Raw genomic sequence first — 26,739 nt, forward strand, 5'->3', positions numbered from 1 at the left:
AGGTGCGCGCGAGCCCTAATCCGGCGAGCCAATGCGACCGGGAGGGAGGGGTAAGCGACGCGCTGCAGGGCCAATCAGAGAGCCGGCCCCGCCCCCGTAAGCCTCCAGGCCGGCGGCCACGCCCCCTCTTGGGTTGCCTGGCGAAGAAGCCTACTCGAGGCCCGCTCGAGGCCTTCTCGGCAGTGGGAGGGGAACCGCCAAGATGCCGCACGGCTTCAAAGCCGGCGACCTCGTCTTCGCCAAGATGAAGGGATACCCGCACTGGCCGGCCCGGGTGAGCGAGAGCGGGACGTAGGAAAAAAACTGAGGAAAAGGAAAAGGCGCTTTTTGGGGGGTGGGTGGACGGAGGGAGGAAGAACCCCGTTGCTTAGCAACCATGCCTCCCCCCCACGTGACTTGAGGGGGGCTGTTCCTTTTGGGGGGTGCTCACCCCCGGGGACCCCCTTTTTTTCTCTCCATTGGATTCCTTCTCTTCCCAATGGAATCCAGTTCCTTGGCATTTCCGTTACATGTCCGTTACTTCTCAAGGTTTTGAGAAGATCATTGGGTTGGAGGGGGAAGGAATCAGTTATACATATAAATGCAATAATAATAATTCATAATGTTTGGGAGAAAAGTGAGCTATAAATACAAATATTACATTAATTATAATATATTTTGAGGGAAGTGAGCATTAAATATAATAATAATAATTCATAATGTTTGGGAGGAAAGTGAGCTATATATATTAATATTACCTTAATTATAATATAATAATATTTTGGGGGAAGTGAGCATTAAATATAATAATAATAATTCATAATGTTTGGGAGGAAAGTGAGCTATAAATATAAATATTACATTAATTATAATATATTTTGGGGGAAGTGAGCATTAAATATAATAATAATAATTCATAATGTTTGGGAGGAAAGTGAGCTATAAATATAAATATTACATTAATTATAATATATTTTGGGGGAAGTGAGCATTAAATATAATAATAATAATAATAATAATAATTCATAATATTTGGGAGAAAAGTGAGATATAAATAAAAATATTACATTAATTATAATATAATATTTTGGGGAAAGTGAGCATTAAATATAATAATAATTCATAATGTTTGGGAGAAAAGTGAGCTATAAATATAAATATTACATTAATTATTATAATAATAATACTATTTTGGGGGAAGTGAGCATTAAATACAATAATAATAATTCATAATGTTTGGGAGAAAAGTGAGCTATAAATATAAATATTACATTAATTATAATATAATAATAATACTATTTTGAGGGAAGTGAGCATTAAATATAATAATAATAATAATTCATAATGTTTGGGAGGAAAGTGAGCTATAAATATAAATATTACATTAATTATAATATAATAATACTATTTTGAGGGAAGTGAGCATTAAATGTAATAATAATAATAATAATTCATAATGTTTGGGGGAAAGTGAGCTATGGATATAAATATAAAAGGTAAAGGTTTTCCCTTGACATTAAGTCTAGTCGTGTCCGACTCTGGGGGTTGGTGTTCATCTCCATTTCTAAGCCGAAGAGCCGGCGTTGTCCATAGACACCTCCAAGGTAGGAGCCCCCGGTGGTGCAGTGGGTTAAACCCCTGTGCCGGCAGGACTGAAGACCGATAGGTCGCAGGTTCGAATCCGGGGAGAGGTGGATGAGCTCCCTCTATCAGCTCCAGCTCCTCATGCGGGGACATGAGAGAAGCCTCCCACAAGGATGATAAAAACATCAAAATCATCCGGGCGTCCCCTGGGCAACGTCCTTGCAGACGGCCAATTCTCTCACAACAAGACACTCCTGACACGACCAAAAAAAAAAAAAACCTCCAAGGTCATGTAGCTGGCATGACTGCATGGAGCACCGCTACCTTCCCGCCGGAGTGGTACCTATTAATCTTCTCACATTTGCATGTTTTTGAACTGCTAGGTTGGTAGAAGCTGTGGCTAACAGTGGGAGCTCATGCTGCTCCCCGGATTCGAACCTGCGACTTTTTGATCAACAAGTTCAGCAGCTCAGCGCTTTAACCCACTGTGCCACCGAGGGCTCCATAAATATAATAATATATTTCATAATGTTTGGTGGGAAATGAGTTATAAATATAATAATTAAATATAAATATAGTAATAATAATATAATTCACTGGTGAAAGTGAGCTATAAATATTATAATAATATATTTCATAATAATAGAATAATAGTAATTTATGATGTTTTGGGGAAAAGTCAGCTGTAAATATAAATATAATTATTACATTATTTTTATATTTATAGCTCACTTTTAAAAATGATTATTATCCTACTTTCTCCATATAATAATAATAATAATTCACAACATTTTGGGAAAAGGGAGCTATAAATATAATAATAATATATTTCATAATAATCGAATAATAGTAATTTATGATGTTTTGGTGAAAAGTCAGCTGTAAATATAAATATAATTATTATATTATTTTTATATTTATAACTCACTTTTCCCAAAACGTTGTGAATTATTATTATTAATAATAATTTAATATTGTACTCACTAGGTAGCTGCTTCCCTCCTTCCTAAGGTTTTGGAAAGATCATTACATTTTAATGCTGTTTTCCTTTTCAATAGTGAGCTGCTTTGAATCCTCATGTTTGGGAGAAAGTAGGATAATAATAATTATAATAACAATAACAACAACAATCATTTAATATTGTACTCACTAGGTTACTGCTTCTCTCCTTCTTAAGGCTTTGGAAAGATCATTATGTTTTTAATGCTGTTTTCCTTTTAAATAGTGAGCTGCTTTGGATTCCCAATATTTGGGAGAAAATAGGATGATAATAATAATACTCATTTAATATTATACTCACTAGGTAGCTACTGCCCAAGAATTTGAAAATATCATTATGTTTTTAATGCTGTTTTCCTTTTAAATTGCGAGCTGTTTGAATCCCAATATTTTGGAGAAAGTAGGACAATCATCATAATCATTTAATATTGTACTCATTACGTAACAGCTTCTCTCCTTCCTAAGGCTTTGAAAAGATCATTATGTTTTTAGTGCTGTTTTCCTTTTAAATAGTGAACTGCTTTGGAGTCCATGAGTCTTTATTATTGCTAGCATACGTTTCTCCTACTTCCTGACAGAACAAGGCATTGCTTTTTGTGGTGATTATCTGCTTGTTTTTGGAAAGATAATGATCTCCAGTTCTTCTTCTTTTCAGATTGACGATATTGTTGATGGCGCGGTGAAGCCCCCGCCCAATAAATACCCAATATTCTTCTTTGGAACCCACGAGACGTAAGTTCCAGGCATTTGGGGTGGGGGAATTGCAGGGACGTCATTTTTTCTCCAGGCCCTGATTCTTTTGCCTTCGTTTCTTTGTTTCCAGGGCGTTCCTGGGCCCCAAGGACCTCTTCCCTTATGACAAGTACAAGGACAAATATGGGAAGCCCAACAAGCGGAAAGGCTTCAACGAAGGGCTCTGGGAGATCCAGAACAACCCTCATGCCAGTTACAGTGCACCTCCGGTGAGTGGCAGAGTGGGGAGAGTTAAAAGGTACCTCCAAAGGCCATTCAGCCCAACCCCTTTCTAGTAGAAAGCAAGACACCACCAAAACTCTCCTGACAGAGGGCCACCCCTCCTTCTCCTTCTATCTGGCCATGTTGGCATCAACAGGTTCATCAAGAAATACAGCTATAGAGTTGGGAGAGAACCCCAAGGGTCACCCAGTCCAAGCCTATTCTGCTATAAAGGAAGACATAATCAAACCCCTTCTGATAGATAGCTGTCCGGCCTCATTGACATTAGTAGTTTCGTGGAGGAATACACCTATAAGGGTCCTAGAGTTGGGAGAGACCCCTCAAGGTCTATCTAGTCCAGTGCTTCTCAACCTGTGGAACCCCAGATATTATGGCCTTCCAGAAGTCCTAACAGCTGGTAAACTGGTTGGGATTTCTGGGAGTTGTAGACCAAAACACCTGGGGACCTACAGGTTGAGAACCACTGATCTAGTCCAAACCTTTTCTGCCATAAAGATAAAGCACAATCAGAACCTTCCTGACAGATGGCCATCCAGGCTCATGGACATTATTTATTTATTTATTTATTTATTTAGTACACTTGTATACCGCTAATATCTCAGCCTAAAACGGCGACTCATTGCGGTTTACAACATTTAAAAACAACAATAATTCCGATTAAAAATATAAAACACATACATATACAATACACAGTATTGGGCCACCAATACAGACCAATGCATCTCTTAATTAAAATCATAATCCAATTTCGTTGTCTATGATTGCCAGTCCTTGATCATTAGAAGGTCCGTGGAGAAATTGGTTTTTCTTACGAAGTTTCCATCATCACAGCTTCCATCAACAACAACAATAATAATAGGAGGAGAAGTTGGTGTTGCCTAAGAAGTTTCTGTCATCACAGCTTCCTAGTGGTTTCTCCATCAATAATAATAATAATAATAATAGATGAAGTTGGTATTTCCTAAGAAGTTTCCATCATCACAGCTTCCTAGTAGATTCTGCATCTATAATAATAGTAATTGGTGTTTCCTAAGAAGTTTCCATCATCACAGCTTCCTAGTTTTATCCCCTCCTGTAATATTAATAATTTTATTTATTTTGTGGCAAATTTCTTTCTTTCATGTTAAAAGCAGTGCATAAATATGTATAAAAGTGATAAAATAGAGGGAGCACAAGCAGCTAAATAATTTTAGATCAAAAACGGGCAACAGCAACCGCATTGTTTGTAGCTTTAAGCAGTTCTTTCTCTGTGCATGAGGCAGGGCATGGTGGGCAAGCATGCAGATACGGAATTGTTTGTTCTGCTCAAGGTGGAGAATTCTTTTAGGTAGTGCCATTTGGCCATGTTGTCTTTTGATCTGCCCACTCCACTCCTGAGTCTGTTCAGGGACTTCCAAGTTGTCCATTCTTGGTTTGCCCCTGGAGGAAAACCCTCTTTGGATTTCCTGGTTTAATTGCCCAGAGGGATACTCTTGCTGTTGCTGGGGGTACATTAGGAGGAGTGGTGGTTCTCATGAAACTTTTCCTTGATTTGATTCTACTGGGAGGGGGCTGAATTCAGAGGATTGGTTAAAGACCTTGGCCTGCACTTAAACACAATCCGATCTGTGCTCATCAGTCGCCGATACATCACACAGTCCTAGACACTTGGGAAGGGTTCGACGTGTGATCAAATACAAAAGCCAGCAGAGTGATCTTGTTTGCTGTGTACTAATCTTGTTATGTATCAAATAATAATAGAAGTTGGTGTTTCCTAAGAAGTTTCCATCAGTACAACTTCCTAGTGGTTTCTTTTTCTATAATAGTAATAAATAATAATGATTGTATTGTAGAAGGCTTTCATGGCCGGAATCACTGGGTTGTTGTAGATTTTCTTGAGCTATATGGCCATGGTCTAGAGGCATTCTCTCCTGACGTTTCGCCTGCATCTATGGCAAGCATCCTCAGAGGTAGTGAGGTCTGTTGGAACTAGGCAAAAGGGTTTATATATCTGTGGAATGACCAGGGTGAGACAAAGGACTCTTGTCTGCTAGGTGTGAATGTTTCAACTGACCACCGTGATTAGCATACAATGCCCTGACTGTGCCTGGGGCAAACTTTTGTTGAGAGGTGATTAGATGTCCCTGCCTGCTTCCTCTCTGTTGTTGTGCTGTTCTAATTTTAGAGTTTTTTTAATACTGGTAGCCAGATTTTGTTCATTTTCATGGTTTCCTCCTTTCTGTTGAAATTGTCCACATGCTTGTGGATTTCCATGGCTTCTCTGTGTAGTCTGACATGGTGGTTGTGAGAGTGGTCCAGCATTTCTGTGTTCTCAAATAAAATGCTGTGTCCAGGTTGGTTCATGCTATGGCTGATTTCTCTGGTTGAAGTAGTCTTCAGTGCGTTTCATGTTCCTTGATTCGTGTTTGGGCAATGCTGCGTTTGGTGGTCCCAATGTAGACTTGTCCACAGCTGCATGGTACACAGTAGACTCCTGCAGAAGTGAGAGGATCCCTCTTTTCCTTTGCTGAACATAGCATTTGTTGGATTTTCTTGGTGGGTCTGTAGATTGTATGTTGTGTTTCCTCATCAGCTTCCCTATGTGGTCAGTGGTTCCCTTGATGTATGGCAGGAACACTTTTCCTCTGGGTGGATCTTCGTCTTTATTCTCGTGGCTTGTTCTTGGTCTTGCAGCTCTTCTGATGTCTGAGGTGGAGTATCCATTGGCCTGGAGAGCCCAGTTGAGGTGGTTCAGTTCATCTTGGAGGAGGTGGGGTTCGCAGATTCTTTTTGCACAGTCTGCCAAGGCTTTAATGGTGCTTCTTTTTTGACTTGGGTGATAGTTGGAATTTTTATGTAGATATCTATCTGTTTTTTGTAAACAGTGTGACCCAATTGTTGATCTGGTTTACGGATGACTAGGACATCTAGAAAAGGCAGTCTTCCTTCATTTTCTTTTTCCATGGTGAACTGGATGTTTGGGTGGATGCTGTTAAGATGGTCCAGGAACCTGTTGAGTTCTTCTTCTCCGTGGCTCCAAATGGTGAAAGTGTTATCCACATATCTGAACCATATCATGGGCTTTTTTTGTTGCTGTCTCCAGGGCTTGTTTTTCAAAGTGTTCCATGTAGAAATTAGCTGAGAGGGCTCCCCATAGCTACTCCATCTTTCTGTTCGTAGAACTCATTGTCCCACTGAAAGTAGCTGGTGGTGAGGCAATGGTGAAACAGAGCTGTGATGTCTTCTGGGAACCTCTGGTTGATTAGTGCAATGGTGTCTGCTACCGGGACCATGGTAAATAGAGACACCACATCGAAGCTGATCAGTTTGTCGTTGGTATTTAACTTGAGATTGCTGATTTTTTTTCTATGAAGTGGGCTGAGTCCTTGATGTAGTGTGTAGTGAGCCCAATATGGCTTTGTAACTGTGCAGCAAGAAATTTTGCTAAGTCGTATGTGGGGGATCCAATGCCACTCACGATGGGTCTGAGTGGGGTGGATTCCTTATGGATTTTTGGGAGTCCAACAAAAGTTTGCCACAGGCACAGTCAGGGCATTGTATGCTAATCAAGGTGGTCAGTTGAAACATTCACACCTAGCTCCAGCAAACAAGAGTCCTTTGTCTCACCCTGGTCATTCCACAAATATATAAACCCTTTTTCCTACTTCCAACAGACCTCACTACCTCTGAGGATACTTGCCATAGATGCAGGCGAAACGTCAGGAGAGAATGCCTCTAGACCATGGCCATATAGCCCGAAAAAAACTACAACAACCCAATAATAAGGATTCTTAGTAGACTACAAGCTGAATGTGAGCCAACAGTTTGATGCTTGTCTAAGCAAAATGCCTAATATTTTGTCTCTTTTTTCCCTGCTCCAAAACAGCCAGTGAGCTCCTCTGATAGTGAAGTTGAGGTCGAAACTATTGCTCAACTTGGAGGAGGAGGAGGAGGAGGAGGAAGTGATGGCGTTGAGGAGGAAGAAGAGGAGGCTGCCCCAGCAGCGGCGGCAGCAGCGGTCAGCGTGGTGGATGTGACCCCGGAGAAAGTGGACAGCGATGAGGAGTCCGACAAAGGCAGCGACCACAGTGGTGCAAAGCGGAAACCATTAGCCATGAAAGTGAGTATTGGGATTGACAAGACCCCCCAGAGGCCATCCAGTCCAACCCCCTTTCCGCCAGGCCAAACGGCACAAACGAAACCCTCCTGAGCGATGGCCACCCAGCCTCATAGTCATGATTATAGAATCCTAGAGTTGGAAGAGACCCCCCCCCCCCCCCAAAAAAAAAGGTTATCAAGTCCAACCCCTTTTCTGCCACAAGCAAAACCCTCTTGCCAGGTGGCATCCACACGCATCACACATATTCCATTGTTGAACAGCTCTGCAAGCTTTCCCTCGTGTTTACGTGGAGTCCCTCTTCCTGCCGTTTGAATCCATGGCTCTATTTATCATAGTCTCTAAGACTAGAAAACCAACTTTTCTTTTCCTCAAAGGGACACCCTTCCAAATATTTAAACATGGTTCTTATGTCCCCACACTGCCAAGGAGAAGCAGGTAATAAATATATTATTACTATTATTTTACTGACACAAAACACAGTATCTCAACGAGATATTACCATCAGCAAATAATTCAGAATCAACATCCCCAGTAAGTAGTGTTCAGGTTTCATTGTCCATTCTGTTCTTCATGTTATTTGACACTCTTTATGAATCATTTTCCAATAGCTATTTACTTTTTCGCATGACTACCACAGATGGTAATATGACTCTTCGTGTATCTTACACTTCTAGCATCTATTGTCTGCATCTTTATACATCACTCCCAGTTTTTTCGGTCTCGTATACCAACGATGGAGCATTTTAACCAATTTTCTTTTCGATCTGAGGCAAATGTATATATAAATCTTTTTGACCAAATTTCCTCCCATTCCTTCAATTAGATTGGTCTGCCTATATTTCTTGCCTATTTGATCATCAAATTTTTAATTTCTTCTGTTTCAGTTGTTCAACCAAGCAATTTATTATAAATTATAGTTATTAATTGCTTTCCTGTTTGCATCACTTTATCCCAAAATTCATCTTTTGTACTAAAGCCTAATTGTTTGTATGAATTAAAGTCTTCTTTAATTTGTAGATATTGAAGCCATGTGACCTCTTTGTATTCCCTATATATCTCTTCTTTTGAGTTTAAATGAACTGAATCCTTTTGTCCTACCAATATATCTTCATAAGTTGGCCAATTCGTCCATCTTAATAACCGCCTTTGATTAGCTTCTAATGGAGACACCCACACTGGTGTTTTCAAATAGAAATTCCTTTTATATCTTTTCCAAACTCTAACAAGGGAAGACCTAATAAAATGGTTACCGAAATGTTTCTCTTATTTTAGTTTTCCCAAACTATACACAAGAGTGCCATCCTCTTCCGTGATCATGACCTTCGAATGTTAATATTTTAATTCTATCTAATTTCTTCCAGTCTCTAATCCATACCAAAGCGCAGGCTTCAAAGTAAAGTTTAAAGTTTGGTAATCCAAAGCCTCCTTTATTTTTTACAGTCTGTCATTATTGTGAATTTAATTCTGATTTTTTTCCCCTTCCAGACAAATCCTGTCAGGTCCTTGTTCCAATCTTTAAAACTTTGTATATTCCGAATTATTGGGAGGTTTTGAAATAAACAAAGCATTTTGGGTAATAAGTTCATTTTTATCGCCTCTATCTGTCCCAGAAATGATAAGGGGTTGAGAAGGGTGGGGTAAAAGTGTTCGAAATAAATAAATAAATACATTATTCCAACTTTCTAATTCTTGATTTCTTTCAATTTCTCCATATAATTGTTTTTCAGTAGTTGATTATTTTTAGCCGTTATACAAATACCTAAATATTTCATCTTTTTAGTGATTTTAAAACCTGTTATTTCTTGCAAAATATCTTGATTCTTTTTTATACATTTTTTGTTAAGATTGTTGTTTTCTTTTTATTTATCTTAAAACCTCCCAGTTGATCTAACTCCTTAATTTTAGATAACCATCATTGTATATTGTTTCTAGGATAATACATATAACTTCGTCCCCAAACCCTCTTACTTTATATTCTTGTTTGTCCACTTTTGTTCCCTTTAATCCTTGATCTCCTTTATTATCTTTTCTTCTTTTTGTATGATCGTCGGCTTCTTATTGATGATCCTTCGAGTTTCATACAAGAAAAATCATTGATATAAATTTCGCTGTTTTCCTTTTTGATATACTCCAGAAAATTTTTCCAGTCCGTTTTAGGTGGTTTCGTCAGATTTTGTGATATTTTTTGTGTTAAGATATCCATGTTCATTATGTCCATTGTTTTTAATAACCATTGGTCTACCGTGGGAATGTCTCTAGATCTCCATATTCTGGCTAGCGTAGTTCTTGCAGCTGTTGTGAAGTAAAAAAAGATAGTTTTTTTTAAAAAAAAATCTGTAATGGAGTCTATAATCCCTAGCAGCATTGACTCTGGTTTGAATTCTATTTTTATATTTAGGATTATTTTGATCTTCTTGTATATTTCGTGCCAGAAGTTCTTTATTTTTTTACATTCCCACCACATGTGGAAAAAATTGCCTTTATGTTTTCCGCACTTCCAACAGACGTCTTTTATTTTACCCTTACTAAATTTAGATATCTTCTCAGGGGTTAAGTACCACCTGTAAAATACTTTATACCAATTTTCCCTGAGTTCGGATGCATAGGTGTAATTTATCTTTTTATGCCAAATTTCTTCCCATTCTGTCATAGCTATGGATCTTCCTATATCTTTGGACCACTTTACCATATTTTCTTTTACCTGTTCTGTTTCAGTTGACCACATGCTGATATATTTTCTTTATTAGTTTCGTATCTGCTTTCATTATTCTATCCCAGAATGTTTCTCTGGTCTCGAATCCTATTTTTGTGTCTATTTTAAAGTTTTCTTTTATCTGTTGGTATTGAAACCAAGATATAGATTGATCAATTTGTTTTAGTTCTTGGGTTTTAAGCGTCGCTCCTTGCGAATCCAGTTTGAGTAATTGGATGTATGTTAGCCATTTTTCCCTAAGGAGTTCCCTCAGATGATAAGCTTAATTAGGTGAGAACCATAGTGATGTCCTGTTGTAGAGTCTACTTCTATATCTATTCCATACCTGTTGGAGGGCAGCTCTTGTCGGGTGGTTTTTAAATCTCTTCTCTCTTTCAGCTTTTCCTCTCCATATATAATTGTGCCAGCCCTGCGTTAAGTCAAAGCCCTCCAACGCTAGTATCTTCCTTTTTTAAAATGTTGTCTAGTCCCTTATCCAGCTCAGGGCGGCTGCCTCGTAGTAAAGTTGCAGGTCTAGGAGGCTTAAACCTCCCCATTTTTATCGTCCGTTAGGTTTTTAAAGCTTATTATTTATTTTTTACCTTTCCAGGTGAATTTAGATATGTCCCTTTGCCATTTGTGGATGAGGGTTTTAGATCTTAGTATTGGTAATGTTTGGAACAGAAAGAGGACATCTGGCAGAATGCCCTCTCTTTTTTTCTATCGCAGATGCATAATATTCTTTGCCGAAGGTCTTCTGGGTGAAATATGATACATGTTTTTGAGAAATCTGTGTCTCCTGGAGGCCACGATATTATATTCACATTTCCTTATCTGATTATGGATCCTTTTTCAAGCCATTTACATTATTTGAATAACACTTTAGTGGTTGTGTAAAATCACTCATATATTTCTTGTTCATTTTCTGGGTCCTCGTCCTCATCATCTATGTCCTCATCGTCATTCTTATCTTCCTTAGTCGGTTGGGGGCCAGTTGCAAATCCCGCCTCTGGGGAGTCAAATCTGCATCTCTTTGGTTTCTTCCCCTTCACAAGAGATTTTCCAGGGGGGTTTATGTCTATGTCATTTTTTTGTAAAATTCTCTTGGTTTCTCCTCCGATGTTAGCTAGTATTTTTTCTCCTTATAAGTCGTATTTCTCCCATTGAAATCGTATTTGCCATTTTTTGAGCTCATCTGTTAAAAAGAAATATTTTCTTTGTCTATTAAGTGTCAAAAGTGGGAATTCCTTTAGGATAGCTATTTTACAATCTCTATAGTAGGTTAGTTTCAAGCTATACTGTTTTAATACTTCGTCACGAATCTTGCCACTTTGTTTCCCTTTGAGTAATTTGTCTGAATACGATAAATGCAGTCTATCTTGGCATCTGTCTCTTGTTCAGAATGCTGTAAGATCTTTGCCACTAGTTCTACAATAGTTTGTCATATGTTTTCTTTGGCCTCTTGAATATTTCTGAATCTTAACTGAAATTCCAGTTCATTTTGTTCAAACTGTTCTTGACTTTTCTCCAATGTTAATTTTTATTGTCCAAAATCTCAATTTTTTTCTGAATTTTATTTTGAACTTTCTCTAATTTCACATTATCAGATTTGAGCTCCTTGATATCACTTAGTGCCCTCATTAGTTTGTTCTTAATTAATCCAACTTCCTCTTCAATTTCTTTTTTTCATTTCTATCGTTTCCATCTGTATTTGCTTTTGTTGGTAGTCATGATTGGTCAACATTGTTTGTAATTATTTTTGTAAGTTGTCTTGTTTTCCATAGAGTTTTTGGATTTCCCTCAGTATGTCCTTCATATTTATTTTCTCTGCCAGGGATGATCTTGCCAAGCCTTTATAATCCTTTATCTCTTTTATTTTAGTTGTTGTAATTTCTTCAATAATTTTCTTTATCACAGATCTTTTCTTATATTTGATGATAGCCTATGTTATTTTGGTTCCCAATTTTCCTTCAATATCTATTCTTTATTTAATTCTACAATTTTTAAATTTTTTTGGAGGTCTATCCTTTCCCACTTTTATGTTCCCTGTTTCTTTATATAATTCCTCTCGCTCTCTTCTTTCCTTTCAGTTGGTCTCTCCTCTTCTTCTTTTCTTGTGTCATCTTCTTCTATTATTATTATTATTATTATTATTATTATTATTATTAACTTGCTTGCCATAGATGCAGGCGAAACATCAGGAAAAAATGCCTCTAGAACATGGCCACATAGCCCGAAAAAACCCACAAGAACCTAACTTTATTTGTACCTCGCTAACATCTCCCGAAGGACTCGGTGCCGCTTACAAAGGCCAAGACCCCCAATAAAACAACAACATAACAAATACACAATAAAACTCAAGCAAACCAATAAACATTAAGCAATAACAATAAAACATTAAACAATAACATCATGACACTGTTAAAACTAGGGCCGGGCCAAATGTAATGAATAAAGATTAAAAGTGCTGGACATGACAGGTAGGTGCGATGTGCAGGCAATCTTAAATCTCTAATAAAGTGCGTTTGGGACATGATGCTGGGAGTTTCCTATTCTGGAAAGGCACACTGAAACAGCCAGGTCTTCTACTCTTCTTCTTGCTTCTTTCTTCTTCGTTGTCTTAACCCTCTTCCATGGTGATGAGCCATACTGTGCCGTTCTCATCATTGTTGTCCCGTTCCTCTATTCAATATTCCTTTGACTCATCGGATGCTTCATCTGTTGTCCCATCCGCTGCCTTCTCCTGACGTTCTCCTTGGCCGTATTATTTTCCGTGAATCTTATTATTTCTTTTTATATCTCTAATTCTTCATATTTTTTAGATTCATTTTTAAAACTGATCTCTCTAGCCCATCTTTTTTATGGTTTCCAATCACTCAGTCCTCCTTCCACTATTCCACTTCCTCCTTCCACCTTTCCACCTCTCTATCCCATTAATCTCCTCTCCTTGGTATCCCTTAAATCTTCCATCAGTCCACTCTCCCTCTCATTTGTTGGTTCCAGTTTCAGCTCCCTTCTCCTCCGTTCCCAGTCCTTTCTCTTCTTCCTCTCACAATCGTCAACACGGTGCTTTGTTTATAAAGAAGGATTCACCGTAGTCTAAACAGTATGGATCTCAAGGTCAGTTTCTCTCTGATTGCTTTACCAAGCAGTACTGTGTTCTTTATTTTTAAGTTCTTAATTTAATTAGATGGATCAATGCGATGGTTAGTTGATTAAATAACTACATTCTCAAATTAATTGTTTGGAAATAGTTGATCCTTTTGTCTATTAATTAATCAGTTTTCCAGACGGATTTTATGATCATCTTTCAGTTCATGCAGTCTCTTAATTCAATCCACCCTTCCTCTTTCCCCTCTGGCAGCGTCAATTTAAATCTCACTTTTCTAAAGATGCAACCCTTGTAATATTTACTTCTTCCTTCTTTTTTTAACTTTTATCAGTTTATCAGGAAAGCCTCCTCACGGAAGGAAGAGAACTTATTCTTTTGTAGAAGAGACTTACAGGTTCCCTTTGGGCTCCACTTCAAGTCTCTTTTTTATTTTCTTTCTTGTAATTTAAAATGAGTGGGGCGGACAGTGAGTGCGGATTTTCACCTGCTTCCCGCTATGTGATCCACCTTATCGCGGACCACCGGACCTTCCTGACCCTTTGGGGAGGGGGGGGGGATCTTTGGGATTATTGGAGGATGCCTGCTGACTTTGCGTCCCTCTCCAGCTCAATCCGCAGAAAGAGGGGAGCTGACAGCTTGACCCAATCATAAAAAGCAGTTTGGCTTGCCAAGAGCCCTCAACAAGTCAAGCGTGTTGCCATCTTCGCCCATCTTAAGAGCTCCATGACTTGCCTTGATGTGGACACTCTCCTCTCGTTAATGCAGCCTGGAATCATATTGGCCTTTTCGCTTTTATAGAGAGATGTTACTCATTGCTCGCCTTTCCAGCCTCAGGAATGATATTGTTTTCCCTTTAGATGCCAGCAGCAAAACGACCCCGGAAATCATCCAGTGACATGGACCAGGGCAGCCCCTCTGCTTCGGAAGAGGAGAACTCAGAAAGCTCTTCGGAGTCGGAAAAATACAGTGATCAGGTGGGCTGACTTTCCAGGATGGCTCTTTCACATGGCATTTTATTGGGTATATCCTCCTCCTTCATCTCCTTCTTCTTCTTCTTCTTCTTCTTATTATTATTATTATTATTATTATTATTATTATTATTGACACAACAAGATTGGTACACAGCAAACAAGATCACTCTGCTGGCTTTTGTATTGGAGCACACATTGGACACTTCCCAAGTGTCTAGGACTGTGGGATGTATCGGCGAAGTAGGGTGGCCCTTTTTCAGCTGACAGATAGTGATTTTGTCAGCGCCAATTGTTTTTAAGTGCAGGCCAAGGTCTTTAGGTGCTGCACCCAGTGTGCCAGTCACTACCGGGACCACCTTAACTGGCTTGGGCCAGAGTCTTTAAATCCTCACATTTTGTAAGCTTTTCTAGTTGCTTCTAGTCAATTCTGCTGTCACGTGGGATTGCAACATCGACGATCCATATTTTGTTTTTTCCCATGATTGTGAGATCAGCAGTATTATGCTCCAAAACTCTCTGACAGTCTGGATTCAAAAGTCCCAAAGTAGTTTTGCATGTTATTGTTGTGCTTGTTGTTGTTGTTATTATTGCTATTATTATTATAGAAGGAGAGACCACTAGGAAGTTTCAATCATCACAGCTTCCTAGTGATTTCTCCATCATCATCATCAACAACAACAACAATTTTAGAGGACTGGTGTTTCCTAAGTAGTTTATATCACCACAGCTTCTTAGGAAACATTATTATTATTTATTTTTGTTAGTATATTTTAATTGTTATATATTTTATGTTTTAACACAGCCTAATTTACAATCTGAGCCACATTGAGTCTCTTGTATCCGAAACACTTGGGACCAGACATGTTTTTGCATTTTGGATTGTTTCAGATTTTGGATTAGTTCTGTCAACAATAATAATAATTGTATTACCTGGCATCATAATGAGTTATCTTGAAGATGGGGATCCAAAACATGTTTCAGATGCACCTTACGTTCATGTAGTTTGGGAATCCAGGATATGCTCTCTTGGGAGATTTCCAGCCTCTGGTTTGAAGGCAATGGGGAAGGCATCCCTTGTAATTCTGTGTCTCTCTTTCCATAGGACTTCACTCCAGAGAAAAAAACTCCACCGCGAGCTCAACGGCGGGCCCCGGCTGGCAGATGGAAGAAAAAGGTAAGAATTGTAGAATCCTAAAGTTGGAAGAGACCTCTAAAGCCATCCAGTCCAACCCCCTTCTGCCAGGCAGGAAGGCACAATCAAAACCCTCCCAACAGATGGCCTTCCAGCCTCATCAATATCGGCGCATGGAGATATATAGGGCTATAGAATCACAGATTGCTAGATTTGCAAGGAACTCCAAGGGCCATCCAGTCCTTCTGCCAGGCAAGAGACCCCATCCAAGCCCTCCTAACAGATGACCATCCAATCTCATAGAGACATTCATGCAGAAATCAGGCATTAGAAACCTAGAGTTCGTAGGTTAGTATTAATGTGTAGAAAAATAAACTATATATCATTATCTTTCTTCCCCCTCTTTTTTTCTCTACATAAACTTTATATATTTCTATACAAATAGACCAATTTTACTTAACTAGTACTAGGCCTCTGTTAACCAATATTTCTTATAGTAGCTTGGGTCCCCAGCGTTGCCCGGGTTATTTGAAAAAGTCAATTTTTAAAATTGTACAAAATGCATAAGTTTGTTGGTGAACTACAATTCACATCATGTTAGGTTAACCCCGATAAACTCCCATCAGTACTTAAAATTTATGTTGCGAAAGTTTGCTCTAGATGCATCGTGGGGGGTTCAGTGTGCTCTCTGGCTGTAGGGTAAACTACAACTATGATGGTGAGTCAGTCCCCTCAAACCTCTCCAGTAGGTTGAGTTAGTCATGGGGGTTTTATGTGTCAAGTTTGGTCCTGGTCCATCATCAGTGGAGGTCACAGTTTCTCTGGTTGTGGGTGAACTACAACTCCCAGGAAGGAAGGTCAGTTCCCCCCAAAACCCCAGTAATCAAATTTTGGCAAATTAGGTATGGGTGCCAAGTGTGGTCCAGATCCATCTGTGTTTGGGCTCACTGTACACTCTGGATGTAGATGAACTACAACTCCCCCAAATCAAGGTGAAATTTTCCCCAAAGACCTCCAGAATTTTTTTGCTGGTCATGGGGGCTCTGTGTGCCAAGTTTGGTCCAATTCCCTCTTTGGTGGAGTTCCGAGTGCTCGTCGGTTGCGGGTGAACTATAAATCCCAGTACCTACAACTCCAAAATGTCCAAGCCAATTCCCCTCAAAACCCACCAGTATTCCAAATGTGAGCATATCGAGTGTGCATGCCAAGTTTAGTCCAGATCCATCATTGTTTGGGTTCATAGTGCACTCTGGATATAGGTGAACTACAACTCCTGTAAATACCTCCAGAGACCTCCAGTATGTTTTGTTGGTCATGGGGCTTCTGTGTGCCAAGTTAGTTCCTGGTCCGTCGTTGGTAAAATTCAGAGTGCTCTTAGATTGCAGGTGGATTATACATCCCAGGACCTACAACTCCTATAAATCCTAGTGAATTCTCCCCAAAACTCTCTAGTATGTTCAGTTGCTGATCAATTCCTCTGTTTGCTGTGTGCCATAGAAAAGAATAGGAAAGGGTTAAGGGAAATGCAGTGGGCAGGGTCATGCAAATTCCACACCAATGGAGAGAGTCAGAAGCACTGGATGTCTATGGTGGAGGAAACACACCAAATCTAGGATGAAATTGTCCCCTTATGAAAGCCTTTGCTTGGGTGGTGTTTGTGGAGGACATTGGCAGGGCCCTTAACATGTTCACGGTGCTCACCTAACCTGCAGTGCCGTTGAAGGGAGGGCCATTGGTGTCTCCTGAGTGGTGGGAGCTAGAGCTGTTTGTGGAAGTGGGAGTCTGTCTGTGTAAGTGGAAGCCCCAGCCACATACATATTTTCAAATTTATTATGTGTATAGATGTTTTAACTAAGCTTGGTGAGTTGTGTTATTTTTTATTGTTAACTGTTTGTTTAATTGTTTTTATTTTGTTACTAGCCGTCCCTTGCCACGCATTGCTGTGGCCCACATAGGGGTTCTGTGTGGGAGGTTTGGCCCAATTCTATCGTTGGTGGGGTTCAGAATGCTCTGTGATTCTAGGTTAACTATAAATCCCAGCAACTACAGAGAAACTGACCCCACTGACAATGGACCTGGACCAAACTTGGCACAGAGAAGCCCCATGACCAACTGAACATACTCCTGGGGTTTGTGGGAATTTACCTTGATTTTGGGAGTTGTAGTTCACCTGCATCCAGAGAACACTGAACCCAGCCAGTGTCGGGTCTGGACCAAAATTGGCACACAGATTCAACATGGCCAACTGTGCATACCGGCTTGGTTTGGGGAGGATTGGCCAATGGTTTTGGGAATTGTAGTTCACCCACATCCTTCTGCATTTTCTTATGGGAGCATTAATAAAAAAAACCAAATCAAAAACTGTTTTTACTAATAAATAGTGTTACTAATTAACTAAATGATAATACCTAATATCCAAAAACAAACAATTCCTTTTTCAAATAACCCAGGCATCGCCGGGTACCCAAGCTAGTTATTAATAAAAATGGAATCCCCCTCCCCTCTAAAAAAAGAAAACTAGAGTTTTCCCTGACAGATGGCCACCCAGCCTCATTGATATCAGCAGGTTCATCAAGAAATAGGGCTTAGCTAATTGTATGTTGCTGGGTTGTGATGATGTATTATATGATGATTATTATTGTTATTATTTTGGATAGAAAATCGAATCTGGCTCTGACTCAGACACCAAGGCAGATTCCGAAGAAGAGGAGGAAGAGGAGGACAAGAGACGCAACGCCCGGGCTCCCAGCCCCAAGTCGGACTCAGATTCCCATTCAGATGAGTCAGTGAAGAAACCCTCACGGGGACGCAAGCCAGGTAGCCGTGGCAGTTAGAGTGATGTCGAACCGCCTTAAGTCTCATGCATTGCTGGGATTCCCAGGTGCCTCCTCCTCCTCGTTGGAGCTCCTGTGTACCAGCCTCTCTTTGCTTCTCCTCTTGTAGCTGCGGAGAAGCCGCCCCCGAAGCCCCGTGGGAGGAAACCAAAGGTAGAGCGGCTTCCCAGCAGCTCCAGCAGTGACAGGTGAGAGGCAAAGGGGCCCGGCGTGTCATGGCCGACCTGGTCCTTCTTTGCAGCTGGACGGACACAAACAATGGGGCGGCCCTTGCCGAGAGGAGGGGCACTTATCAAATCCTAGAGTCAGAAGAGAGCTCAAGGGCCATCCAGTCCAACCCCCTTCTGACATACAGAAAGATACTGTTAAAACCCTCCCGACAGATGACCATAATGCTTCTTATGGGAGCCATAGAATCCTAGAGTTGGAAGAGACCCCAAAGAACATCCCACCCAACCTCTTTCTGCCATTAAGAAAGACACGATCAAAAGACTCCTGACAGACAGCCACCTGGACTCTGCTTATTATTATTGTTGTTGTTATTTTTATTAGTTGTCTTGATTCCCTTTGGGGAGAAAGGTGGGGTATACAGAGAGTAAATAAATAATAGAGTAATTAATAAGAGTCCTAGAGTTGGAAGAGACCACAATGACCATCCAGTCCAACCTCCTCCTGCCAGGCAGGGAGACACCATCCAAGCCCTCCCAACCAATGGCCATCCAACCTCATAGACATTAGCAGGTTCATGGAGAAATAGGGCAATAGATTCAAAGACCTGTAGAGTTGGGCTACACTGCAAAGGCCATCCAGTCAGACCTCATTCTGCCAGACAGGAAGTCACAATTAAAACCTTCCCAACAGGTGGCCATCCCAATGGCTTTAGATTCTAAGATTCCTAGTTGGAAGGGACCCCAAAGGCCATCCGGTCCACCCCTATTCTGCCAGGCAGGAGGACACACTTTGATCTCTCCTGAGAGATGGCCCTCTTTCTCTGGAGCCAGCACTTTTTTCTTTCCTTCCACGCAGTGACAGCGATGTGGACCGGATCAGTGAGTGGAAGCGGCGTGACGAGGAGCGCCGTCGGGAGTTGGAGGAGAAGCGGAAGCGGGAGCAGGAGGAGGAGCTGCGCCGGTTGCGGGAGCAGGAGCGGGAGGAGAAGGAGCGGCGGAAGGAGAAAGCCGAGAAAGGGGAGGCTGAGCGCTCGGGCAGCGAGGCCAGTAGCGTGGAGGCCGAAGCCCCCCGCAAGGCTAAGAGGGGCCGGCCGGCCAAGGTGCCTCCTCCCCCCTCCTCCTCCGACTCAGAAGCAGAGAAAGAGGTGGGCACGAAGGCCTTGCTCGTTCGTTCATTCATCGGGGTGGTGTTGTGCTTCCTGCTGGTTTTGTGTCATTTGTTTTTGTGTGTGACCTTAGAATCGTGGAGTTGGGAGAGACCCCCAAGGACCATCCACATTATTCTTCCAGACAGGAAGACACCATCAAAGCCCTCCTGACAGATGGGTGCCCAGCCTCATTTAATTATTATTTATCTATTTACAGTATTTATATTCTGCTTTTCTCACCCCAAAGGGAACTCAAAGCGGATCACAGAACACATATGCAGCAAACATTCAATTTATTTATTTACTGTATTTGTAAACCACCTTTCTCAGCCCGTAGCTGACTCAATACACTGACAAGACAGACAACTGTATATAGGTAGAGGTATATATAGGCTTTCCCATCTTCAGCATCTTTGAGACTGTCTTCGGTTCCGGCCACAGGGGGTTGTTGTTGCACCCTCTTCCCTGACAAAGAGCGTTGTTCATAAACTTCCTCCTTGATCGAATTGCATTTTCTGGCATTTCCTTATGGGTGCCTTAAATACCTCAGTGCTTTAAAGTGGTACCTATTTATCTACTCACCTGCTGTTTTGGGGCTATTAGGTAGGCAGAAGCAGGGCTAAAGGCCAGGAGCTCACCCCAACCCAGGCTTCAAACTATCAGCCTTTCAATTGGCAAGATTTACTACAGCTGGCGGTTAACCTGCTGTGCTAAAGCCCGGCCTTATATTCATTTGCAGATTCACGGAGAACTTGGGACTATAGCAGTGGTTCTCAACCTGGGGTCCCCAGATGTTTTTGGCCCACAATTCCCAGAAATCCCAGCCAGTTTAGCACCTCTTAGGATTTCTGGGAGTTGAAGGCCAAAAACATCTGGAGACCCTAAGTTGAGAACCACTGGACTATAGGATCCTAGAGCTAGAAGGGACCCTAAAGGCCATCCCCATTTGGCCCTAAAGGAAGATATGATCCAATCCCCACCAACAGATGGCCATCTGGCCTCATAGACATTAGCAGCTTCATGGAGAAATGGGATCATAGAATTCTAGAGCTGCAAGGGACCCCCAAAGGGCCATCCAGTCCCAACCCCCTTCTGTCTTCATGCAGGAAATGCACTTTCTCCGACTGATGGCCATCTATTGCAATTGTGCTGGAAGAGCTAGAGATTCCTATAGAACAGTGGTTCTCAACCTTCCTAATGTCATGACCCCTTAATACACTTAATACACAATTATTTTTGTTGCTACTTCATAACTGTCATTTTGCTGCTGTTGTGAATCATAATGTAAATATCTGGTATGCAGGATGTACGTTCATTCACTGGACCAGATTTGGCGCAAATACCCAATACATCGAAATTTGAATACTGGTGGGGTTGTTGGAGGGGATTGATTTTATCCCGTGGGAGTTGTAGTTGCTGGGATTTATAGTTCACCTACAATCAAAGAGCATTCTGAACTCCACTAATGATGGAATTGAACCAAACTTGGCACACAGAACTCCCATGACCAACAGAAAATACTGGAAGGGTTTGGTGGGCATGGACCTTGAGTTTTGGAGTTGTAGTTCACCTACATCCAGAGAGCACTGTGGACTCAAACAATGATAGATCTGGACCAAACTCGGCACGAATTCTCAGTATGCCCAAATGAGAACACTGGTGGAGTTTGGGGGGAACAGACCTTGACATTTGGGAGTTGTAGTTACTGGGATTTATAGTTCACCTAGCATCAAAGAGCATTCTGAACCCTACCAATGATTGAATTGGGCCAAACTTCCCACACAGAACCCCCATGACCAACAGAAAATACTCTTTTCTGATGGTCTTTGGTGACCCCTCTGACACCCCCTCGCGACCCCTTCAGGGGTCCTGACCCCCAGGTTGAGAAACACTGCTATAGAAGCATTAAGGAAAAAAATTCAATGTTTCTGTGTGTGGCTTTTCACATTCCCAGCAGCTATAGAGCGATAGCTGTTTGATTGAGTCGTGAGACAAAGTTTCCAGTACAACAGATGCTCTGCGAATGCAAGCTCTATATGCAGAGAGTATAGCCGCAGGGATGTTTTCACTGTCTGTGCAGTGGTTCCCAACCTTTGGGCCTCCAGGAGTTTTAGGCTTCAGCTCTCACACTTCCTAACAGCTGGCAAGCTGGCTGGGATTTCTGGGAGTTAAAGGCCAAAATACCTGGAGGCCCAAAAGTTGGGAACCACTGGATAGAGTCTGCGATGTCTCTCTTGGTGAGTTTTGTTCCTCTCTCTTTCCAGGTGAAAAAGCCTCCGAAGAAACATCCCCCGTCCGAAGCCTCCAGAAAACAAAGTCAGAAGGAGAAGAAGGGCCAAGGAGAGGAGAAGCCGCGGAACAGGTGAGAAAACGACGATAGATTGATACAGATAAGCCCCCAAAATCATACAAAATGGTCTGAGAGAGCTGCCCATGGTTCAACATACAGACACCAGCTTGGTTTTATTGCACAACATTATTAAAATATTGCAGCTAAACATCACCTTAGGGGACTTTGATCCCATCACCAAGATTTCTTATTGTGTAACATGCCCACAGTCCAAAGTGCACTGTTTTATAAAGATAAACATTGAAAGAAGTCATTGGTTGGATTTGGATGCTTTTATTTATTTATTATTGAGAATGTAGTTGTAATGTAATGTAATGGATGTAATGGATATAATGTAAATCCATCCCTATCTCAACCTGATTTTAGTATTTTTAGTATCTTAGTTTTTATCTTGCACATGCGGCCCGTTCATTGTTATGTTATGTTATTTTATTTTACTGTGTATGATTTTGCTTTATCGTCTTTGTACTCATATGTTGCATGTATTTTACTGTGTTGTTATTGTGTTTTGGTTTTACCTTATTGTAATATACTGTTGGGCTTGACCTCATGTAAGCCGCCCCTAGTCCCCATTGTGGGGATGGTGACGTGGTATTAAATAAAGATTATTATTAATAATAATAATAATAATAATAATAATAATAATGTATAGAAAAAACACAAACAAAGTAAAAAAAAACTTGGGATTACGCCTCTGGTGTTGCTGTGAGAAGGTCCTTCATTGTGCATGTGGCAGGGCTCAGGCTGCATTTTAGTAAGTGATCTGTGGTTTGCTCTTCTCCAGACTCGCATGTCATGGACTCCACTTTGTAGCCCATTTCTTAAGGTTGGCTCTGCATCTCATGGTGCCAGAGATCAGTCTGTTCAGTGCCTTCCAGGTTGCCCAGACTTCTGTCTGCCCAGGAGTGAGTTTATCATCTGGTCTCAGCCACTGATTGAGGTTCCGGGTTTCCGCCTGCCACTTTTAGACTCTTGCTTGCTGTGGTGTTGCTTTGAGTATCCCTGTAGGTCTTAGGAAGCTATTTCTTGATTTAAGGTGTTGGCTGATATCCGAATAGAGGATGGGCTGGAGGTGTCAATGCCTTGATCCTTTCATTACTGACTCCTAGTTCTCGACAGATGTCAGGTGGTGCAATACCGGCCACACAGTGTAATTTCTCCAGCAGTGTAGGGCGTAGGCGTCCTGTGATAATGCAGCAGTTCTCATTAAGAGCCACATCCATTGTTTTAACGTGGTGAGATGTGTTCCACACTGGGCATGCATACACAGCAGCAGGGTAGCCAAGCACAAGGCCATGTCTTCACTGTGTCTGGTTTTAACCTCCAGGTTGTGCCAGTCAACTTTCATGTGAGCACGGTCCAGAGTAACTCCCAGGTATTTGGGTGTGCTGCAATGCTCCAGTGGGATTCCTTCCCAGATCATCCTCAGAGCTCGTGATGCTTGCCTGTTCTTAAGATGAAAAGCACAAATCTGGGTTTAGATGGATTTGGAATCAGCTGGTTTTCCTTGTAATAGGCAGTAAGAGCACCTAAAGCTTCGGAGAGCTTCTGTTCAGCCATTTGAAAGCTCCCTGCTTGAGCAGTGATTGCACGATCGTCAGCATAGATTAAACACTCTGTCTCTTCTGGCAGTGGCTGGTCATTTGTGTAACTGTTAAACATTGATGGGGCAAGCCCGCTCCCCTGAGGCAGGCCATTCCTTTTTCGCCATTTGCTTCTCTGACCCTGGAACTCAACAAAAAAAAAAACTCCCTGTTTTGTAGCAGATTTCCTATGAAGCAATTGAGGTGGTATTTGTGACATTATACATTTATTTTGGATGCCATGAATGGCCCTTTTAGAAAATGCATAATGATATGGGTAAACTACAAACTCAGTCACTATTTTATTATAGTTGTGGGTGCGTTTGCCGGGACTGGCCCCAATCCATCATTGGTGGGAGTCACAGTGCTCTCTGGATGTGAATGGACTACAACTCACGTCATCCAGGGTCATTCTTGCCCTAAGCCCCACCAGTATTTTCAGGTGGTTACGATAGGTCTGTGTGCCATGTTTGGCCCAGATCCATTCTGGCCCTAAGCATTCTGGGTGAGGAATGTTCAACCCGTTGCTGTCAATTTTCCCATCAATATGCTATAAATATAAATAATATACTTTATTATACTTTATATACTCAGGCATATTATGGAAAACATTCATTGCAAACATTCAATGGTGTTATACAATTGACAAGGACAGACAATACATAAACACAGGCATAGGCTTTTTCCTTTTTCCATCTCCGGCATCTGGAGGCTGTGCTCAACTCGAGCCATGCGGAGGTGCTGTCATTCCATCTTCCATGCTGAGGAGCTTTTTGTCATCCGTAAACGACGTCCCAGTTGATTTGTGCATATGGGTGCCTTTTATCACCTCCCCATTTAAAGTGGTACCTATTTATCTACTCACATTGCTGTTTTTCAATCTTCTAGGTGAGCTGAAGCTAGGTTAATGGTCGGGAACTCACCCCGACCCGGGCTTGAACTGTCAACCTTTCGATTGGCAAGATATTCTGCAGCTGGCAGTTAACCCACTCTGCTAAAGCCCAGCCCCGTAACCAGTTGTTTCCTCTCCATAGAGCTGTGAAAGCGGAACGAGGCAGGAAAAAACCGGAGCCAATCCCAGAAAGGAGAGTGGAGAAGAAGAAAGGTAAACATGGTGGCCGAAACCGGATAGGAAGAAAAGGGAAATATGGGTTGTGTTGTGGATGGGGTAGAAGGTGTAAATATATGCTTTCTGCAAATATTTCTTGTTTAAAACATGATTCGCAGAACCGACAATCGAGGAGAAGCTCCAGAAGCTGCACAGCGAGATCAAGTTTGCCCTCAAAGTCGATAACCCAGTAAGATTGTTTTTACATTGGTTTTTGTAATCTTTGTTTTAAAATAGATTTTTATTAAACAGTTTGAAACATAAATACATGGGAATAGGGGGAATATTTAAGAAGAAGATAGAAAAGTAGGAAATACACTCAATAGTTCAACAAAACAACAACCTAAGGAAAAAAAATACAAAAAGCCAATAAATAAATAAAATAAAATGACTTCCATTCCAATCTCAGGATCTATTTATCTTTTATTTCACTATTCATTTACCTCTTCTTTGTTTCTCTCTCTTCTCTTTTCGTTTCATAGTCATAAAAAAGAGCCCAATCTGTCTTTTTTATAGATTTCCCGATATTTTTTCTTTAGCAAAAAAGTTAACTCGCCCATGTCTCTTATTTCTTTTACCTTATCCACCCACTCATCCACCGTGGGGATTTGTTCTTTTTTCCAAGATTTTGCAAAAATGATTCTAGCCGCTATTATCATAAATGTCAATAACTTATCTTCATTTTCATTCAATTGTAATTCCAAGTCAGTGAAGCCTAACAAATAATATTCTGATTTTTTCTTAAACTTTTTGTTTAAGATTTTTTGTGTTTCCTCATGGATTAAAGACCAATATTTAGTTGTTTCCTTACAGGTCCACCACATGTGGTAGAATGTACCGACTTCTTCACAACACTTCCAACACTTATCTGATGTATTTTTATACATATGGCTTAATTTTTTGGGGGTGATGTACCATCTGTGGAACATTTTAAACCAGCTCCCCTTCAAGTCCATAGCATACGTGTATTTTAACTTTTTGTTCCACATTTGTTCCCACTCCCTAAATTGAATTGGTCTCCTTAAGTTTTCCGCCCATTTAATCATACAAGACCTGACCTGTTATTTTTCTGTTAACCATGATAATAATTTGTTGTAAATCATTGTAACTATTTTCCTTTCCCTTTTCGAAATTTTCTTCCCTCCTCCCTCTGTTTTTGGGGGAGAGCAAGAATGGGGTGGAAAGGATTTGCTCTGGGTTGTGAGTTTTCCGGGCTGTATAGCCATGTTCCAGAAACATTCTCTCCTGACGTTTCGCTTGCATCTTTAGCAGGCATCCTCAGAGGTTGGGAGGTCTGTTGGAAACTAGGAAAGTGGGGTTTATATATCTGTGGAATGCCCAGGGTTGGAGAAAGAACTCTTGTCTGTTTGAAGTAATTGTGAATGTTGCAATTGGACACCTTGATTAGCATTTAATGGCCTTGCAGTTTCAAGGTCTGGCTTCTGGAACTGGAGCTGACAGACAGGAGCTCGCCCCGTCTCATAGATTCGAACTGCCAACCTTCAGGTCAGCAGTTCAGCAGAACAAGAGTTTAACCCATTGCGTCACTGCGGAGGTGCACATTAGACTTGATGGCACATTAGACTCAAGTCAAGATGGCTTATATATAAATATTACTATTATTATTATAACTTTATTTGTACCCCGCTAGCATCTCCCAAAGGACTCGATGCGGCTTACATAGGCCAAGGCCTCAAAACACAATACAACAATACAATACCAAAGCAAATTAAAAACAGTTAAGCAGAATAAACAACAACAATAAACAATACATCGAGACACTATAAAACTGGGCCGGGCCAGAGTAATGGGTACAAGATTAAAAGTGCTGATGTGGCAGGAGGTATGTAGGATTATAAGTAAGTGTAATGTGCGGTGTGCAGTATCTTAGTTCTACTAAAGTGCTTCTAGGACTTGGTATTGGAGGTTCCTAACTTGAGAAGGCACATCGGAACAGCCAGGTCTTCAAGTTCTTTCTGAAGACTGCCAGTGTAGGGGCCTGT

General features: G+C 41.0%; 1 protein-coding gene across 1 annotated transcript in view; it reads left to right on the forward strand.

The window, feature by feature from the left end:
• Positions 1-111: 111 nt before the first annotated feature.
• HDGFL2 (HDGF like 2) overlaps positions 112-26,739 on the forward strand; it is a 32,587-nt gene continuing 5,959 nt past the window's right edge. The window contains exons 1-12 of the mRNA XM_060784938.2: positions 112-274; positions 3,218-3,294; positions 3,386-3,524; positions 7,403-7,636; positions 14,298-14,414; positions 15,514-15,585; positions 18,201-18,360; positions 18,487-18,565; positions 19,404-19,692; positions 21,960-22,057; positions 24,663-24,733; positions 24,856-24,926. Of these exons, the coding sequence (XP_060640921.2) occupies positions 203-274; positions 3,218-3,294; positions 3,386-3,524; positions 7,403-7,636; positions 14,298-14,414; positions 15,514-15,585; positions 18,201-18,360; positions 18,487-18,565; positions 19,404-19,692; positions 21,960-22,057; positions 24,663-24,733; positions 24,856-24,926 (1,479 nt within the window). The 5' untranslated portion in view covers positions 112-202. The remainder of the gene's footprint in view (positions 275-3,217; positions 3,295-3,385; positions 3,525-7,402; positions 7,637-14,297; positions 14,415-15,513; positions 15,586-18,200; positions 18,361-18,486; positions 18,566-19,403; positions 19,693-21,959; positions 22,058-24,662; positions 24,734-24,855; positions 24,927-26,739) is intronic.

This window comes from Anolis sagrei, chromosome X, assembly GCF_037176765.1.
Source record: "Anolis sagrei isolate rAnoSag1 chromosome X, rAnoSag1.mat, whole genome shotgun sequence".
NCBI lineage: Eukaryota > Metazoa > Chordata > Lepidosauria > Squamata > Dactyloidae > Anolis > Anolis sagrei.